This window comes from Centroberyx gerrardi, chromosome 5, assembly GCF_048128805.1.
Source record: "Centroberyx gerrardi isolate f3 chromosome 5, fCenGer3.hap1.cur.20231027, whole genome shotgun sequence".
Classification (NCBI taxonomy): Eukaryota; Metazoa; Chordata; class Actinopteri; order Beryciformes; family Berycidae; genus Centroberyx; species Centroberyx gerrardi.
In genome coordinates this window covers 36,653,736-36,673,108 of record NC_136001.1, presented here as the reverse complement: position 1 = coordinate 36,673,108, position 19,373 = coordinate 36,653,736, and the positions used below count along the sequence as shown (strand labels likewise).

Here is a 19,373-nt window from a genome sequence, read left to right as displayed (position 1 = left end):
TCCAGCAGGGTCCCACCAGACCACAGGCCACAGGTCCAGATGGCATCCTGGGTCGCGCCCTCACTGCGTGCACAGACCAGCTGGCGGGCGTGTTCAGACCTGTCTCTGTCCCAGGCTGTAATCCCAACAAAAGAGAGAAGTGAATATCCTTCTCTTCTCTTACCTGTCAGTTGTTCTCCCACCAGCTGCACTACAGTCTGTCGGTGCATCAGCTCCCACAGTCCGTCAGTAGCCAACACCAGGAACTTGTCTTTGTGTCTGATGCGGTGGCGGCTGACCTCGGGCCGGGCGCTGAGGTACGGCGGGGTGAGGTAGTGCTGCGGCGGCGTCCGGGCCGCCTCGCCGACCGCCGACAGGACGTCCGGCCGCGTTTCGTAGACGCGCCTCAGCGTCTCCGCGCTCCATTTGAACCGGACGTCGCCGAACGCCCTGAACGGCAGCAGCAGACCCAGCAGGCGGTCGTGGCGAACCGCCGTGCGCCGCTCCGCCGCCGGGTGTTCTCCCAGAATCCTCTGCAGCTCGTCGGGGTTCTGAGCGTTGTGGTCGTTGCTGAGACTGAGCGCCGACCAGCGGCCGTCCGGCTCCTGGACGCCCAGGACGGCCCGGCTGTCGCCCAGGTTGGCCACGTGCAGGACGCCACCGGAGACGTGCGCCACGCAGGCCGTGCAGCCGGATAGCGCCACCCGCAGGGGTGAAGACAGAGACCACGCCTCCCCAGGAAGAGACCCCCGTCTGGGGAGCAGAGAGAGGATTCACCTGGTGACTGGAGCTAAAAGCAACCAGGGAAATGATGAAACATAAAGACTGCTGGACATGAGAGAAGTGACAGTTTGATCCATGAGGGAATATTTACAGCCTGACTGGACTGCTGTAGTCAACTGAACCTCAAACTCTGACCTGACCTGATCTGACCTGAAGCCTCCTTCATGGGATTGAGAAACACAACAAATAGCCTCATTGAGGACATGAAGGTTTTCTAATTGAATCCTCAAAGTGTGAACTACCAGACTCTCCTCTCTGTGGATTTGGTCATTAGGCTTTACATCAATGGCCCAATCAGAATGCTTCCTTTGGTTGGAATCACAATATTCTTTCTGCCCGTCTTAGAGGAAGTGATGTCAGAGAGTTTCCAGGAAAATCTACAACAACTGTTCCGCAGGCGATAAAACTTTCTGGCTGTAAGCTGAACGGTTGAATCGCTCATAACAGCAGTGGCGGTAACACACTGACATTTTAAACATGTACAATAAAGTTTTGATACAGAATCTTCTGAGACTGCAGCTAGAATCGCAGGAACACTAATATTTTGCAGGTCAAAACAGTTTTATTCTGATTCCCATCACATCACTTCAGCCAGGAGGAATTCATTAGAAGCGTCAGATATTCTCTTTGGATCGCAGACATGTAAGACTGTAAAGAAGGAGCGTCTGGATGAGGACCTGGGAGAGGACATGGAGAGGTGGACCTGGGCCTCCAGAGAGAGGTCGTTGTCAAGGCGACTGAAGGCGTTGACCAGCGCTGAACTCACCCTCCTGCCGTCCTACAACCAATCAGAGAGGGAATGGATAATGATGTCATCACATTCAGAAAACACGTTTGAAAGCTCATGGTGCGTTCACGTCAGATCGGAAGAAACAGAAGCGCAGGATGAACTTGTTGGAACGCCATTTGGATTTTTAATAATTCAGATTTTTCTCTTGGACTGCTGACATCGGAGGATTCACTGCCATGTTTCCCGCCTGTGGTGACACACTTCAGCCATTCATAACTCCAAGTGGGAGATAACAGAGCTTTAAAATCCCACCTGTCCTGAAATCACCACCAGGAGGCGACATGGACTTTGTTGTACTTACAGTAAGACGTGAACGCAGCATTAAAGCAGCAGTAGATCTGGAGGTGCTGAGCTCCAGTTACTGCACAGATACACATACTGGATGCACACACACACACACACACACACACACCCTCCTCCCTCCTGATTGGTTACCTCCTCCTCCTCCAGGTCCAGCCTCTCCTGCCAGTAGGTGCGGAGGCTGTGGAAGGAGATCTGCCCGCCGTCGGGGCAGCTGTGGTCTTGTGGGTGTTTGTGCCACTCCAGCAGTGGCGGGACGGCCCGTTCCTCCTCCACCGCCTGTTCGAGCTCCGCCAGTGTCCTCAGGGACAGCGTTGCCACGGCGATGTAGTAGAAGAGCCTCTGGCTGACGGCCTGGGCGCAGGCCGGCCCCGCGTGGCCGTCGAACACGCCGAACAGCAGGCCGTCGCCCGGCAGGCAGGTGGCGCTGCTGCGCCGGTCCTCGCTGGGGTGGTTGGAAGGCAACAGGTTGCTATGGAAACCCAGGACGCCATGGGAGGCGGGGCCTCTAGGGTGGGTGTGGCTGTACTCATTGGCCTGGAAACAGAACATAGACAGATAGATTAACTGATAGATTGACTGATTGGTTGTTGCATTGATCGACTCCTTGATCGATCTTTGTGGTCCTCACCTTTAAGATGTGGTTGATCTGAGCCAGGCTCATCTGTCCCACCTCCTGCCCCATCCTGTACTTCCTGCTCCCACTGCCTGCTGGGTAATGACGTTTGGGCAGCTCGAGTGGAGGACGAGGGCAGGAGAGCGAGGGGCACAGCCGGGGATCAAACCTGCGAGCCGCCCGTCCCAGCATGGCAGCTCACCTGGAGAACCAGCAGGAGAACCAACAGGAGGTTTCTGACTGTGCTGTATGTTGTTCTGAGGTTCTTCACCTGTCTGATCTCCTGTTAAACCAGTGTGACACAACAGACTAACTCCAGTCTATAGTTAGTGTGCAGACTAGTCCAGTTCCAGAGTGGGGTCCAGGGACTTCCAGGGGTCCTTGAGGGGTTTCCAGGGGTCCTTGAGGGACTTCCAGGGGTCCTTGAGGGGTTTCCAGGGGTCCTTGAGGGGTTTCCAGGGGTCCCAGCAAAACGAGGAATAGTTGAAGGTATTACAATGAAGGAATTGATCAGGATGGCTGCTCTGATCAGAGGTTTCACTCTGAACTGTCAGTCAGTGGAGAGACGGAGGAAAGATCTGGTCAGAAAAACACTCATCCATTACTGTCTTTACTACTATCATTAGAGTAAAATGAAAATCTTTCCATTTCTTTTAATAACTAGATGTCACTCCAACGCAATATATGCCTGTTCCACATGTTAGATTTTCACCAAAAGTAAATAATTTCTTCTTTCTTGTTTCACATTCACTGAAATGTGACACGAGATCTGCCTGTTCACATTCTACACACTTTGAATCGTTGTATCTGATTATCTCAACACCACCTGACCAATCAGCTCAATATCTGTTCAGTTTCCATCAGAGCTGCTCTTCTACCTCTGGACCAGGTCTGGTTCTGTCTAAACAGGAGATGAGCTCTCCAGTGCCTCCATGTTGTTTGATTGGACCAATAATGGAGGGTTTGCCTCTTCTTCTGTCTGCTGATTGGCCACAAAGTTTCATGGTGTTATGTTAATCCGTTTGCAAGTTCTCTGCATTTTTGTGAGAAGCCACGCCCACTGCCACGCCCCCCTTTGGCCAATCAGTGTGAAAAGTTAATCGCAGCCCAATGACCAACCTTTCCACAGTTTCCTGTAAATCCGTTAATAACTTGTTGAGAAATCCTGCTAACAGATAAGCGTGAAAACAAAACCCCGTCCAAGTCTGTTGGAGGGAAAAATACAAACTTTAACATCAAGAAATAAACTCTGAATACAGACTTTACAGTTTCATCAGCAACCTGCTGCAGCAGCTGAGTCTCATGATGGAGGAACATGTAGAACTGTGTGTTAGTTAATAAAGTGTAAATGTGTAGAACTGTGTGTTAGTTAATAAAGTGTAAATCTGTAGAACTGTGTGTTAGTTAATAAAGTGTAAATCTGTATGAAGCAGCTAGAAGCAGAGAGCAGCTGAGTCAGCTTGTTGTGGTGTGGCTGTAGATCCATTCAGTAACGTTCTCAGTAAAAGTGAATAGTGTGATAAGGTGGATTTGGTTACTGTGACACAGTAAACTGTCTTGTCTTTAGCCCTAGTCTCTACTCCAAAACACTCTGAGTTGTAGCTTGAGAAGAGTCAGCTCAGTTAACCTGAACAAACTGTTAGCTAGCTAACTAGCCGGCAGACACACTGATGTTAATGTGAACACGCTAACGCTAGCTGCTACTAGATACGTTAGCTAGTGTGCTAATCAGATGTGTTAACAACAAGACAGTGATGTTAGCTGACCAGATACTATGGTTAGCTAGCTAACAAGCTGACATTATCTAAACACTAAATCAATCAGATGGATCAGTGATGAAATGATCAGTTCAGTCAGAAACAGACAGAAATCAAACGGACAGAAACACAATCAGCCTGCTGACTAACTGAACTAAACCAAACACACTGAGCTAAACTGGATTAAACCTGTTCTTCTGATTCACTGATTCTGTCAGTTTCCATCAGGAAAGTCAGAGCAGGTGAAAAAAATGTTAATTTAGCTAGCAAGCATGAAGCTTTTTGTGTCATGTCAGTAACATTAGCCAACGTTAGCTACGCCTGTTAGCTACCATGCTCATTGAATGCCACCCAACCTCATTTATATCACTGACTAAACTGACAGGAGGTTAGATGGCAGCTAGCTCAGTCAACACTGACAGAAGGCTAAAGCAGACAGCTGGTTCCTCAGCTTCAGTCTGAGACAAATCAGTAAATTATCCTGTAACTTGTGACAAAGTGTCTTCCACAAACACAGTTATTATCTGAGCTGTCAGTCTTTTCCAGGTCCAACATGCATCAGCCTCTTCAGCAAACTAATCAGACCAGCGGCACTTTAATCTTTTCGGTCCTCTCTTTGTTTTTTACCTGTTCTGATTTTCCTGATGGAAACTGAAAGAATCCCAATCCATTTGAAAACCTGTTTACACACCGACACAACATTGTGTTTCAAATGTGTGGCTGTTCACACTACATGAATATCACTTTTAGCATTACTACTACTAACTACAGATAATTACAGTTTCCTCCTGTCTAACTGCAGTCTAGATGGTTTAGACCCAGATCTGGATCAGGATTCAGCACAAACACCTGACACAGTTTGTTGAGCTGCGACTCACCTGTCCTGCTGCCTGGACAGCTTGTTAGTTAGTTAGCAGTTAGTTAGCAGTTAGTTAGCAGTTAGTTAGCAGTTAGTTACTGGTTAACTCTTCCTCTTCTTCCTCATGTCGACTTCTCACTTTCTGACAGGTCACAGCACTGCAGCTGTCCTGTTGTGTTGCAGGTTGTATATGTCTCTAGCTCAGTCTTTCTGCCTGTCTGTCTGTCTACCTGTCTGTCTGTCTGTCTGTCTGCCTGCCTGTCTGTCTATCTGTCTGTCTGCCTGTCTGTCTGTCTGTCTGTCTGCCTGCCTGTCTGTCTGTCTGCCTGTCTGTCTGCCTGCCTGTCTGTCTGTCTGCCTGTCTGTCTGTCTGCCTGTCTGTCTGCCTGCCTGTCTGTTGGCCCATTAGCCCAATAAAATCAGACCTTTGACAGTTGTCTCTGTCTCTCTGGAAATCAGTAATCTATAAACTCTGTGTGTTGGACCTGCCTGTTCACCTGTAGAGAAACTTTATTACAGTTTAATTATAATGATGAACTGTCTGTGATGTCAGTTACTGTGAGATTCACAAACACAGACATGACGTCACTAAACTGATATAACTGAATAAACGGTTAGATCCAGTTACTCAACCTGACCCGACTCTTTTTTTTTTTTTTTTTTCACTTTCTTTATTGTACACAAGTTCATATACAAAGGTACAAACAGATACATAGACATCTTAAGTTTCTTTTTTAGAAAGTTGGTCACATCAATCCAGAACGTGTATATAACCTGACCCGAGACTGAACTCACATTCCACTTCCTGACAATGTAAACTTCCTCCTTGTAACCAATCAGAGGACAGAGGAAAGACCTTGACCCCGCCCCGAAATGGAGCAAAACACTGCAGATTAACCAATGAGAATACAGATCGTGCAGAGGAAGTTCCCGCCCCTCTTTCCGTTTCTTGTGCAACCGGCAGCAACACCCAGCTGCGTCAAGCTCGCGACCGTCAGACAGGACAAGACCGGAAATATGATGTTTTGCCTTCAAAATAAAAGTAACTAGCAGGCCGGTGGCAAAATTATGCGTATATGGCATCTTGCATAGGCCTATAATTATATATGTCAATATGTGCCGTGGAAATGACAACAATTATATTTTCATTTAGTACAGATTCCTCCTTAAATATAGTATATTCTTTATTTTTACTTTGGTAATTTGTTTCACTCAAAAAACATTGCATCATATGTTCATCAATGTTTAAAAACCATTTCATGTTCAACATAAATTATTTGATCTATTTATTTTTATAGCTGCAACATACAGTATGTCCTGAATTTATTTATCTTTTAAATAAAACTTTTATTTTGAAAGTTGAGATCGGAAGTTGACCTTGCCGTTGTGTCTAGCTTGACCCTGATGTAACTGACAGGCTGTTATAAGAGCGGCCGCGTCTTCTGCTTTTGAAACCGGAGCAACTTGGACTAAGATTTCCAAAATCATCTTTTTATCGTGTATCTTCGTGACTAAACGCAGCCGTCTCCAGCCAGAGGAACCGGCTTGTTAAACTGGTTCAACTGGTTCCAGTTGTCTGTTGCTGTCGGAGGTCAGCGGCTCGCCAGCTAAAGCGACCCGCCGCGCAAATGCTTTCCCCGGGCAGGAGCGTCTCCTCCCGGCTGCTGAGGCCGCTCACAGCGCTCCCTCTGCGGCCAGGCTCTGCCCAGAGAGCCGCCAGCTCCCTGGAGAAAGGTAACACACCGCGGGAAGCGTTAGCTTGTTTCATTAGCCTCCGGTCAGTTAGCATCCTGCTAATCTCCGAGTGACGCAGTTCGCTTTTAGAGAGAGAGAGAGAGAGAGAGAGAGAGAGAGAGAGAGAGAGCATCATCTGGAACCAGCCAGCTCTCCAGCCGGTCAGCTGCTGATGGGAACTCGCTGACTGCTGAATAAGTCTGGATGAAACACAGCAGTGTGAATGTAATTCAGTTCACCAGAATCCAGTTCAAACTGGTCTCATCCGGTTCACAGTAAAAACACAGTTATGAAACAACAAAAACATAATAAAACTACGAGTTAAAACACAGCAGGTAAAGCTCAACATGGAGCTCCATCAGACAGGAACCAGTTTCATCAGCTCAGTGTTATTGCTGTTATTCCTGTGTTATTGCTGTGTTATTGCTGTGTTATTGCTGTGTTATTGCTGTGTTATTCCTGTGTTATTCCTGTGTTATTGCTGTGTTATTGCTGTGTTATTGCTGTGTTATTGCTGTGTTATTCCTGTGTTATTCCTGTGTTATTCCTGTGTTATTGCTGTGTTATTGCTGTGTTATTGCTGTGTTATTCCTGTGTTATTCCTGTGTTATTCCTGTGTTATTGCTGTGTTATTGCTGTGTTATTGCTGTGTTATTGCTGTGTTATTCCTGTGTTATTCCTGTGTTATTCCTGTGTTATTGCTGTGTTATTGCTGTGTTATTCCTGTGTTATTGCTGTTATTCCTGTGTTATTGCTGTGTTATTGCTGTGTTATTGCTGTGTTATTGCTGTGTTATTCCTGTGTTATTCCTGTGTTATTGCTGTTATTCCTGTGTTATTGCTGTGTTATTGCTGTGTTATTGCTGTGTTATTGCTGTGTTATTCCTGTGTTATTGCTGTTATTCCTGTGTTATTGCTGTGTTATTCCTGTGTTATTGCTGTGTTATTGCTGTTATTCCTGTGTTATTCCTGTGTTATTGCTGTGTTATTCCTGTGTTATTGCTGTTATTCCTGTGTTATTCCTGTGTTATTGCTGTTATTCCTGTGTTATTCCTGTGTTATTGCTGTGTTATTCCTGTGTTATTGCTGTGTTATTGCTGTGTATTAACATGCTGTGTTGTCCCTGCAGAGCTGGTGAAGAGCCAGGACCTGGAGAGAGACGAGCTGCGCCCGCTCTACATGGACTTCCAGTCCACCACACCCATGGTAACCGTTACCAAACACATTGTCATGGTGACAGGCTGAGCCAGCTGATGCTACAGACAGGATGTTAGCATGTTCACCTCCGGCTTTAATTTAAGTAGCTGGATAGAGAAACTGGGCGGGGCTGTGGGTGGGGCTGTGGGTGGGGCTATGGGTGGGGCTGTGGGCGGAGCTGTGGGCGGAGCCTGGCACTGTGCTCACTTGTGTATTGTTGTAGGAATAACAAGGAAGTTATTCAGTTAGCTAGCTAGCAAAACAAAACTTTTTGCCAAGGTGATGTTTAAAGGATGTGCAGCAGCTGTTACTACTGTGTGTGTGTGTGTGTGTGAGCAGGACCCCAGGGTGCTGGACGCCATGCTGCCCTACCAGGTGAACTACTATGGGAACCCTCACTCCAGAACACACGCCTACGGCTGGGAGAGCGAGAGCGCCATGGAGCGAGCCAGGAAGGTAGAGAGACACTCAGACACTCAGTCTGCAGAGAGAGAGAGAGAGAGAGAGAGAGAGAGAGAGAGAGAGAGAGAGAGAGAGAGAGAGAGAGAGAGAGAGAGAGAGAGAGAGAGAGAGTCTGCAGAGAGGGAGAGAGGAAGGTAGAGAGACATCGACTGTTACTTGGTAAGTTTTCAGAAAGGTTTTCTGTGTTTTATGGTTTTTCAGTGGAGGTTTGACTGTGTGTGTGTGTGTGTGTGTGTGTGTGTGTGTGTGTGTGTGTGTCTCTGTGTGTGTGTGAGCAGCAGATAGCAGACCTGATAGCAGCAGATCCCAGAGAGATCATCTTCACCAGCGGAGCCACCGAGTCCAACAACATGGCTATCAAGGTGACATCCTCCTCCTCCTTCTCCTCCTCCTCCTCCTTCTCCTCCTCCTCTCCTGCCTGCTGACTCCTTTGTGGTGTTGTTTGTTTTATTTCCCATGATGCCGTGCTGCCCCCTCAGGGCGTGGCCAGGTTCTACCAGGTGAAGAAGCGTCATGTGATCACCACTCAGACAGAACATAAGTGTGTTCTGGACTCCTGCCGCGTTCTGGAGGCCGAAGGCTTCAGAGTCACATATCTACCAGTGAAGAGCAACGGACTGCTGGACCTGCAGGTGCACACACACACACACACTGAGACACACACACACACACACACACACTGAGACACACACACACACACTGAGACACACACACACACTGAGACACACACACACACACACACACACACACACACACACTGAGACACACACACACACACTGAGACACACACACACACACTGAGACACACACACACTGAGACACACACACACACACACATATACTGAGACACACACACACACACACACACACTGAGACACACACACACACACACACTGAGACACACACACACTGAGACACACACACACACACACACACACACACACTGAGACACACACACACACACTGAGACACACACACACACTGAGACACGCACACACACACACACACACTGAGACACACACACAGACGCACACACACACACACACACACACACGCATGCTTCAATGTACAGAAAGCTAAACCCATTTTAACTGAAATGTAACATAACTGTGTGTGTGTGTGTGTGTGTGTGTGTGTAGGTCCTGGAGGACAGTATCTGTCCTGAAACCTCTCTGGTGTCGGTGATGAGCGTCAACAACGAGATAGGAGTGAAGCAGCCCATCAAGGAGATCGGTAACCATGGCAGCACAACACAACAGCACAACACAACCGTCTCCTGGACTCAGTCTAACCCCCCCCCCCCCCCCCCCCCCCCCCCCCCCCCCAGGTCAGCTGTGCCGCTCTCGCGGCGTGTTCCTCCACACCGACGCTGCTCAGGCTGTAGGGAAGATTCCCATCAACGTCTCCGACTGGAAGGTCGACCTGATGTCCATCAGCGGGCACAAGATCTACGGCCCCAAAGGTTTACTGACTGTTTACTGACTGACTGTTCACTGACTGTTCACTGACTGTTTACTGACTGTTCACTGACTGTTCACTGACTGACTGTTCACTGACTGTTTACTGACTGTTTACTGACTGTTCACTGACTGACTGTTTACTGACTGTTCACTGACTGTTCACTGACTGTTCACTGACTGACTGTTGACTGACTGTTCACTGACTGTTCAGACTGACTGTTCACTGACTGTTCACTGACTGACTGTTGACTGACTTTACTGACTGTTCACTGACTGACTGTTTACTGACTGTTCACTGACTGTTCACTGACTGACTGTTTACTGACTGTTTACTGACTGTTCACTGACTGACTGTTTACTGACTGTTTACTGACTGTTCACTGACTGACTGTTTACTGACTGTTCACTGACTGACTGTTTACTGACTGTTCACTGACTGTTCACTGACTGACTGTTCACTGACTGTTCACTGACTGACTGTTCACTGACTGTTCACTGACTGACTGTTTACTGACTGTTTACTGACTGTTCACTGACTGACTGTTTACTGACTGTTCACTGACTGTTCACTGACTGACTGTTTACTGACTGTTCACTGACTGTTCACTGACTGACTGTTGACTGACTGTTTACTGACTATTCACTGACTGACTGTTGACTGACTGACTGTTGACTGACTGTTGACTGACTGTTCACTGACTGTTCACTGACTGACTGTTGACTGACTGACTGTTTACTGACTGTTCACTGACTGACTGTTGACTGTTTACTGACTGTTCACTGACTGACTGTTGACTGACTGTTGACTGACTGACTGTTGACTGACTGTTTACTGACTGACTGTTGACTGACTGTTTACTGACTGTTCACTGACTGACTGTTGACTGACTGTTGACTGACTGTTGACTGACTGTTTACTGACTGACTGTTTACTGACTGTTAACTGACTGACTGTTGATTGACTGTTCACTGACTGTTCACTGACTGACTGTTGACTGACTGTTTACTGACTGTTCACTGACTGTTTACTGACTGACTGTTGACTGACTGTTTACTGACTGTTCACTGACTGACTGTTTACTGACTGTTTACTGACTGTTCACTGACTGACTGTTTACTGACTGTTGACTGACTGTTTACTGACTGTTGACTGACTGTTTACTGACTGTTCACTGACTGACTGTTGACTGACTCTTTACTGACTGTTTACTGACTGACTGTTTACTGACTGTTTACTGACTGACTGTTGACTGACTGTTGACTGACTGTTCACTGACTGACTGTTGACTGACTGTTTACTGACTGTTTACTGACTGACTGTTTACTGACTGTTCACTGACTGACTGTTTACTGACTGTTGACTGACTGTTCACTGACTGACTGTTGACTGACTGTTTACTGACTGTTCACTGACTGACTGTTGACTGACTGTTCACTGACTGTTCACTGACTGTTTACTGACTGACTGTTTACTGACTGTTCACTGACTGACTGTTGACTGACTGTTGACTGACTGTTCACTGACTGACTGTTGACTGACTGTTGACTGACTGTTCACTGACTGACTGTTGACTGACTGTTCGCTGACTGACTGTTTACTGACTGTTGACTGACTGTTCACTGACTGACTGTTTACTGACTGTTCACTGACTGACTGTTTACTGACTGTTTACTGACTGGTTAGATCTAGTCCAGTGTTTCCAGTTCCCTCTGTCTGTCCAGTTAAAGCTTCAGATTCTTTGAAGTGGATCAGGTGAACTGGAAGCTGCAGACAGAATATCAGGCGGCTTCAAAAGTCTGTGTGTATCAGTAATGTGTGTATGTGTGTGTTGGTACTGTGTGTGTGTGTGTGTGTGTGTGTGTGTGTAGGTGTGGGTGCTCTGTACGTGCGTCGTCGCCCCAGGGTGCGTTTGGAGCCGCTCCAGAACGGGGGCGGGCAGGAGAGGGGGCTGCGCTCCGGCACTGTCCCCACCCCTCTGGCTGTGGGGCTGGGAGCCGCCTGCCACATCGCCCAGCAGGAGATGGAGGTAGAAACAAACGCACCCAAACACACCGAGATGAAACAAACGCATCCAAACTCACAAGACTGAATAAGCACGTGTGTGTGTGTGTGTGTGTGTGTGTATAGTATGACCACCACAGAGTGTCCATGCTTGCTGACCGTCTGGTCCAGAAGATCATGGCTGGGATTCCTGATGTCATCATGAACGGAGATCCTGAACAACGCTACGCTGGTACACACACACACACACACACACACACACACAGAGATCACATGACCTCACTGATTCTGCTGGTCCAAATCTCTGTAGCAGCCGCTTCCACTCTGATTCACATCTGTTTACCTGTGTGTGTGTGTGTGTGTGTGTGTGTGTGTGTGTGTGTGTGTTCAGGCTGTGTCAACCTGTCCTTTGCCTATGTGGAGGGAGAGAGTCTGCTGATGGCTCTGAAGGATGTAGCACTGTCATCTGGGAGGTGAGACACACACACACACACACACACACACACACAGCCTCTCTACCTGGAGGAATGAACTAATGATACTGAGTGTGTGTGTGTGTGTGTGTGTGTGTGTGTGTGTGTGTGCAGTGCCTGTACCTCAGCGTCTCTGGAGCCGTCTTATGTTCTGAGAGCCATCGGAGCAGATGAAGATCTGGCTCACTCCTCTATCAGGTACTGTACTACTGCTACTACAGTAATACTACTATTATACTACTACTGCTACTACTACTGCTACTACAGTAATACTACTATTATACTACTACTGCTACTACTACTGCTACTACAGTAATACTACTATTATACTACTACTGCTACTACTACTGCTACTACAGTTATACTACTATTATACTACTACTGCTACAACTACTGCTACTACAGTTATACTACTACTATACTACTACTGCTACTACAGTTATACTACTACTGCTACTACTACTACTGCTACTGCTACTACAGTTATACTACTATTATACTACTACTGCTACTACTACTACTGCTACTGCTACTACAGTTATACTACTATTATACTACTACTGCTACTACTACTGCTACTACAGTTATACTACTACTATACTACTACTGCTACTACAGTTATACTACTACTATACTACTACTGCTACTACTACTATTGCTACTGCTACTACAGTTATACTACTATTATACTACTACTGCTACTACAGTTATACTACTATTATACTACTACTACTACTACTACCACAGTTATACTACTATTATACTACTACTACTACTACTACTACTGCTACTACAGTTATACTACTATTATACTACTACTACTACTACAGTTATACTACTACTGCTACTACAGTTATACTACTATTATACTACTACTACTACAGTTATACTACTGCTACTACAGTTATACTACTATTATACTACTACTGCTACTACAGTTATACTACTACTGCTACTACAGTTATACTACTACTGCTACTACAGTTATACTACTATTATACTACTACTACTACTACAGTTATACTACTACTGCTACTACAGTTATACTACTGCTATACTACTACTACTACTACAGTTATACTACTGCTATACTACTACTACTACTGCTACTACAGTTATACTACTATTATACTACTACTACTACTACAGTTATACTACTACTGCTACTACAGTTATACTACTATTATACTACTACTACTACTACTACTGCTACTACAGTTATACTACTATTATACTACTACTGCTACTACAGTTATACTACTATTATACTACTACTGCTACTACAGTTATACTACTGCTATACTACTACTACTACTACAGTTATACTACTGCTATACTACTACTACTACTACAGGTATACTACTGCTATACTACTACTGCTACTACAGTTATACTACTATTATACTACTACTGCTACTACAGTTATACTACTATTATACTACTACTGCTACTACAGTTATACTACTATTATACTACTACTGCTACTACAGTTATACTACTGCTATACTACTACTGCTACTACAGTTATACTACTATTATACTACTACTACTACTGCTACTACAGTTATACTACTATTATACTACTACTGCTACTACAGTTATACTACTATTATACTACTACTACTACTACTGCTACTACAGTTATACTACTATTATACTACTACTGCTACTACAGTTATACTACTATTATACTACTACTACTACTGCTACTACAGTTATACTACTGCTATACTACTACTACTGCTACTACAGTTATACTACTACTATACTACTACTACTACTGCTACTACAGTTATACTACTACTACTACTGCTACTACAGTTATACTACTACTATACTACTGCTACTACAGTTATACTACTACTATACTACTACTGCTACTACAGTTATACTACTACTATACTACTGCTACTACTGCTACTACAGTTATACTACTACTATACTACTGCTACTGCAGTTATACCACTGCTATACTACTGCTACTACAGTTATACTACTACTATACTACTGCTACTACAGTTATACCACTACTATACTACTACTACTACTGCTACTACAGTTATACCACTACTATACTACTGCTACTACTGCTACTACAGTTATACTACTACTATACTACTACTACTACTACTGCTACTACAGTTATACTACTACTATACTACTACTACTGCTACTAGTTATACTACTATACTACTGCTACTACTGCTACTACAGTTATACTACTACTATACTACTACTACTACTACTGCTACTACAGTTATACTACTACTATACTACTACTACTGCTACTAGTTATACTACTATACTACTGCTACTACAGTTATACTACTACTATACTACTGCTACTACTGCTACTACAGTTATACCACTACTATACTACTACTACTGCTACTACAGTTATACTACTATACTACTGCTACTACTGCTACTACAGTTATACTACTACTGCTACTACAGTTATACTACTACTATACTACTGCTACTACTGCTACTACAGTTATACTACTACTATACTACTGCTACTACTGCTACTACAGTTATACTACTACTATACTACTGCTACTGCAGTTATACCACTGCTATACTACTGCTACTACAGTTATACTACTACTATACTACTGCTACTACAGTTATACCACTACTATACTACTACTACTACTGCTACTACAGTTATACCACTACTATACTACTGCTACTACTGCTACTACAGTTATACTACTACTATACTACTACTACTACTACTGCTACTACTGTTATACTACTACTATACTACTGCTACTACTGCTACTACAGTTATACTACTACTATACTACTACTACTACTACTGCTACTACAGTTATACTACTACTATACTACTACTACTGCTACTAGTTATACTACTATACTACTGCTACTACTGCTACTACAGTTATACTACTACTATACTACTACTACTACTACTGCTACTACAGTTATACTACTACTACTGCTACTAGTTATACTACTATACTACTGCTACTACTGCTACTACAGTTATACTACTACTATACTACTGCTACTACTGCTACTACAGTTATACCACTACTATACTACTACTACTGCTACTACAGTTATACTACTATACTACTGCTACTACTGCTACTACAGTTATACTACTACTGCTACTACAGTTATACTACTACTATACTACTGCTACTACTGCTACTACAGTTATACTACTACTATACTACTGCTACTGCAGGGATCATATGCTGTAGCTTTGGATTCAGCAAGTTGAATACATAGAGATGAATCTGAACCCGTGTGTGTGTGTGTGTGTGTGTGTGTGTGTGTGTGTGTGTGTCAGGTTTGGTATCGGCAGGTTCAGTACAGAAGAAGAGATCGACTACACAGCAGAGAAATGCATCCAGCATGTCTGCAGGCTGCGGCAGATGAGGTGAGTTAAACTGGAGTTAAACTGGAGTTAAACTGGAGTTTAAACTGGAGTGGTTAATCTCTCTCTCTCTCTCTCTCTCTCTCTCTCTCTCTCTCTCTCTCTCAGTCCTCTGTGGGAGATGGCCCAGGAAGGCATTGACCTGAAGAGCATCAACTGGACGCAGCACTAGACTCCTCCCACCACCACAGCGATGCTTCCTAGGGAATTCTGGGAACTAACCAGCTGTCCTTCCTGTCTGTAAACACGCACAAACCTCCTGTCTGACTTGAGGCAGTCTTTCCTGTAGCTTGTTGTGTTCTGTAGAAGCTCCTGAAGGGCTTTAAGTTGATCTGTTGGGCAACATTGCCCAGGGAGTTGTCCTAATGCTGCAACTTGTCCACATAGATTCTGTCGCATATTTCAGCTTCTGTTGCCCAACATGTTGCCCGGCGTGTCACAGTCGAAGCCAAAGCAGAAAACTCTGTGATACCGGGCAATGTGTCGGGCAACCTAGATGGGCAATGTCCCCAGCAACAGGAAATAAAATGGGACCCTCGGTCAACTCCTGAGGCAACTCCTTAGACAATGTTGCCTGCCAGAGTTGCCCAACATGTGATGTGAACAGATCTACCAGAGACACTGACACAGTTTAGATCAGAGGAATCAGACACACAGCTGATTCACTGATTCATCTAAAGATTCACTGATTCATCTGAAGATTCACTGATTCATCTAAAGATTCACTGATTCATCTGAAGATTCACTGATTCATGTCTCTGGTTGCTGTAGTGAGGAGAGTCACTGTTACTGAATCAGAATCATGTTTCAGCTCCCTGGACTGAAGCAGCATCACCATGTTAGTCTATCAGCACCTCAGCAGTATTCAGTATAATCTAATATCCAGTTTAATATGCAGTTTTGTCAAAACTCTTCACACCTTGTCAGTTAGACTGCAGTGTTGATCAGCCTTCAGTATCTACTGTGTTCTACTGTCACTCTGTTACTGCTGCATTCTCCAATAAACACCAGCTTCATCACTGACCTGCTGCTTCACTTTTTTTTTTTTTTTAATTACACAGTCCATCAGGTGAGAAGGTGTTCACTAAAGAGCTGGGTCTTTAGCCTCTTCTTAAAAATTGAGAGGGACTCTGCGGATCGAATGGAGTTTGGTAACTCGTTCCACCACCGAGGAACCACAGAAGAAGAGTCTGGATAGAGACTTAGGGCCTTGTTGTGGCGGCAGCACCGGGCGCCGCTCCTCGGCAGAGCGTAGTGAGCGGGAGGGAGCGTACACCTGAATGAGGGAGTTCAGGTAGGTCGGAGCCATTTTGGTTGCCGCTTTGTAGGCGAGCATCAAGGACTTGAACTTGATGCGGGCAGCGAGGGGAGCCAGTGGAGGGATATGAACAGCGGAGTGACGTGCTGTTTTGGGCCGGTTGAAGACCAGACGCACCGCCGCGTTCTGGATCATCTGCAGAGGTTTGAGCGTACATGCCGGGAGCGCTGCCAGGAAGGAGCTGCAGGAGTCAAGGCTGATATTACAAGAGCCTGTACTAGGAGTTGTGCTCAGTGCTTAATTTGTAAATGATGCGGTCCCGGAACACCAAGGGGTCGGTGTTCCCGCGAGTCGGTCTGGAGGGAAAAGGTCCCGGAACATATCAAGACAACAAGCTCAGTGCAGCCATACAGCTTCCTGCAGACCAACAGCCTGAACATCACTACCTGACCGACTATATGACCTTAGAGCTCCGACTACTGCTGACCTATAACAATATTTGATTATTGCATAGGCTACATAATGCTCATTTTGTCCAAACCGATGGGTTTTTACAAACCTGCCCTTCAAGTAGTGGACTGAAGATATAACTGCACTGTGCACAACATAAAATGCCCACACACTTGGCTGTGAGACATCCTCATCATACATAAACACATCAAGGAAACTGCAATGGCTTCAACTATTTACCAGACAAATTCGAGTAGTTACGCATCAATATTCAACATAAATACTTTCATAGGATATCTACTTTGAACGTAGGAAACAATGTCAGCGCATAATGAAATGACGTCAATAAAACGTGTCGTGCCATGCAGCTGGAAGTCGGCCTACATGCGACACTCAGCTGGTTTTGAAATGCCCACAGTGACGTGGCTTACAGCCCTTCACTCAACCAATTATATTACCAATTATTTCTGGACAATTATTTCTGAACGTAATGCGCAATGTCCCACATATTTAACTGTGGGACTTACAGGTCCGCACTCCAAATAATTTCTGTTTTAATCTATGCAAATATGAATTTGGATGTTATTGGCCCAGCAGAGAACAGTTAACAAACAAAAAACAGTCCACACAGCGGACATATGGACAGCAAATTCAACGGTCTTTTAGCCATGACGCTGTCTGAAGTTTACCACAACACACTCTGCAGAGCAGCTCACTCATGTGACGTGATTACTATGCGCTTGCTGCTACTTTCTAATATGGTAATCACCTGTCTTCATATGGAAATGAGCCAATTCGGTTTTTGGAAGGGAGGGGAAAGGAAGAGTGAACTATTGGGATTATTACATGGCAGACAAAAAAAAAACCCAAAAAACTTTCATGCCACCAGAGGTGCCGGGTCCACGCTAATAAGTACCGGAATGCAGGTAGTCCAAAACCGCGAGGTGCCGGATCCTGTTCCGGCAGGATCCGGCACAAATTAAGCACTGGTTGTGCTGCATGTTCAGACAGGTAGGGTCTGATCTTCCTGATGTTGTACAGGGCAAATCCACATGACCGAGCAACAGAAGCCACACGCTCCTTAAAGGTTAGTTGGTCATCAGTCATGACACCCAAGTTTCTGGCAGACTTTGTGGGAATGAGCTGAGCTGATTCGAGCTGGATACTGATCTGTTGTACAGAGGGACCGGCTGGATGACAAGGAGCTCAGTCTCTGACAGGTTAAGCCGAAGGTGGCGTTCCTTCATCCGTGCCGAGATATCGGCGAGGCGTGCCGATACCCGTGCCGAGACCGTGGGGTCGTCCGGCGGGAACGACAGGAGGAGCAGGGTGTCGTCGGCATATGAACGGTACGAGAAGCCGTGTGAGCGGATGACTGCACCAAGTGAGGTGGTGTAAAGAGGAGTCCAAGGAAAGAACAGAGCACTGACCGCTGAACGCAGTGTTTCCACTACAGACTGACAGTACTACACTGACACAGTACTGCAGTGCTGCAGTGCAGACTGACAGTACTACACTGACACAGTACTGCAGTGCTGCAGTGCAGACTGACAGTACTACACTGACACAGTACTGCAGTGCTGCAGTGCAGACTGACAGTACTACACTGACACAGTACTGCAGTACAGACTGACAGTACTACACTGACACAGTACTGCAGTACTGCAGTGCAGACTGACAGTACTACACTGACACAGTACTGCAGTGCAGACTGACAGTACTACACTGACACAGTACTGCAGTGCAGACTGACAGTACTACACTGACACAGTACTGCAGTGCTGCAGTACAGACTGACAGTACTACACTGACACAGTACTGCAGTACAGACTGACAGTACTA

The 19,373-nt window shown here is 45.4% G+C and overlaps 2 protein-coding genes across 2 annotated transcripts in view; one reads left to right on the top strand and one right to left on the bottom strand.

Annotated features, from left to right (window-relative positions):
- LOC139911832 (pyruvate dehydrogenase [acetyl-transferring]-phosphatase 1, mitochondrial) overlaps positions 1-2,599 on the bottom strand; it is a 6,139-nt gene extending 3,540 nt beyond the window's left edge. The window contains exons 1-4 of the mRNA XM_078283765.1: positions 2,484-2,599; positions 1,988-2,389; positions 1,452-1,540; positions 164-732 (exon numbers count right to left, since the gene is read on the bottom strand). Of these exons, the coding sequence (XP_078139891.1) occupies positions 164-732; positions 1,452-1,540; positions 1,988-2,389; positions 2,484-2,537 (1,114 nt within the window). The 5' untranslated portion in view covers positions 2,538-2,599. The remainder of the gene's footprint in view (positions 1-163; positions 733-1,451; positions 1,541-1,987; positions 2,390-2,483) is intronic.
- Positions 2,600-6,474: 3,875 nt separating this feature from the next.
- nfs1 (NFS1 cysteine desulfurase) lies at positions 6,475-16,846 on the top strand. The gene is made up of 13 exons (XM_071899431.2): positions 6,475-6,818; positions 7,947-8,023; positions 8,354-8,470; positions 8,755-8,838; positions 8,956-9,108; positions 9,616-9,709; positions 9,804-9,938; positions 11,806-11,963; positions 12,065-12,170; positions 12,330-12,411; positions 12,526-12,609; positions 15,737-15,826; positions 15,932-16,846. Exons 1-13 carry the CDS (start codon positions 6,713-6,715, stop codon positions 15,993-15,995), a joined length of 1,350 nt encoding a protein of 449 aa, XP_071755532.1. The 5' UTR covers positions 6,475-6,712; the 3' UTR covers positions 15,996-16,846.
- The last annotated feature ends 2,527 nt before the right edge of the window (positions 16,847-19,373 follow it).

Bases quoted from the DNA above. Each gene is read 5' to 3' on its own strand.
- nfs1 (XM_071899431.2), top strand. From the start codon at position 6,713: ATGCTTTCCCCGGGCAGGAGCGTCTCCTCCCGGCTGCTGAGGCCGCTC. The intron at 8,024-8,353 runs GTAACCGTTACC...GTGTGTGAGCAG, and splicing joins TCCAGTCCACCACACCCATG to GACCCCAGGGTGCTGGACGC. The intron at 12,610-15,736 runs GTACTGTACTAC...TGTGTGTGTCAG, and splicing joins CTGGCTCACTCCTCTATCAG to GTTTGGTATCGGCAGGTTCA.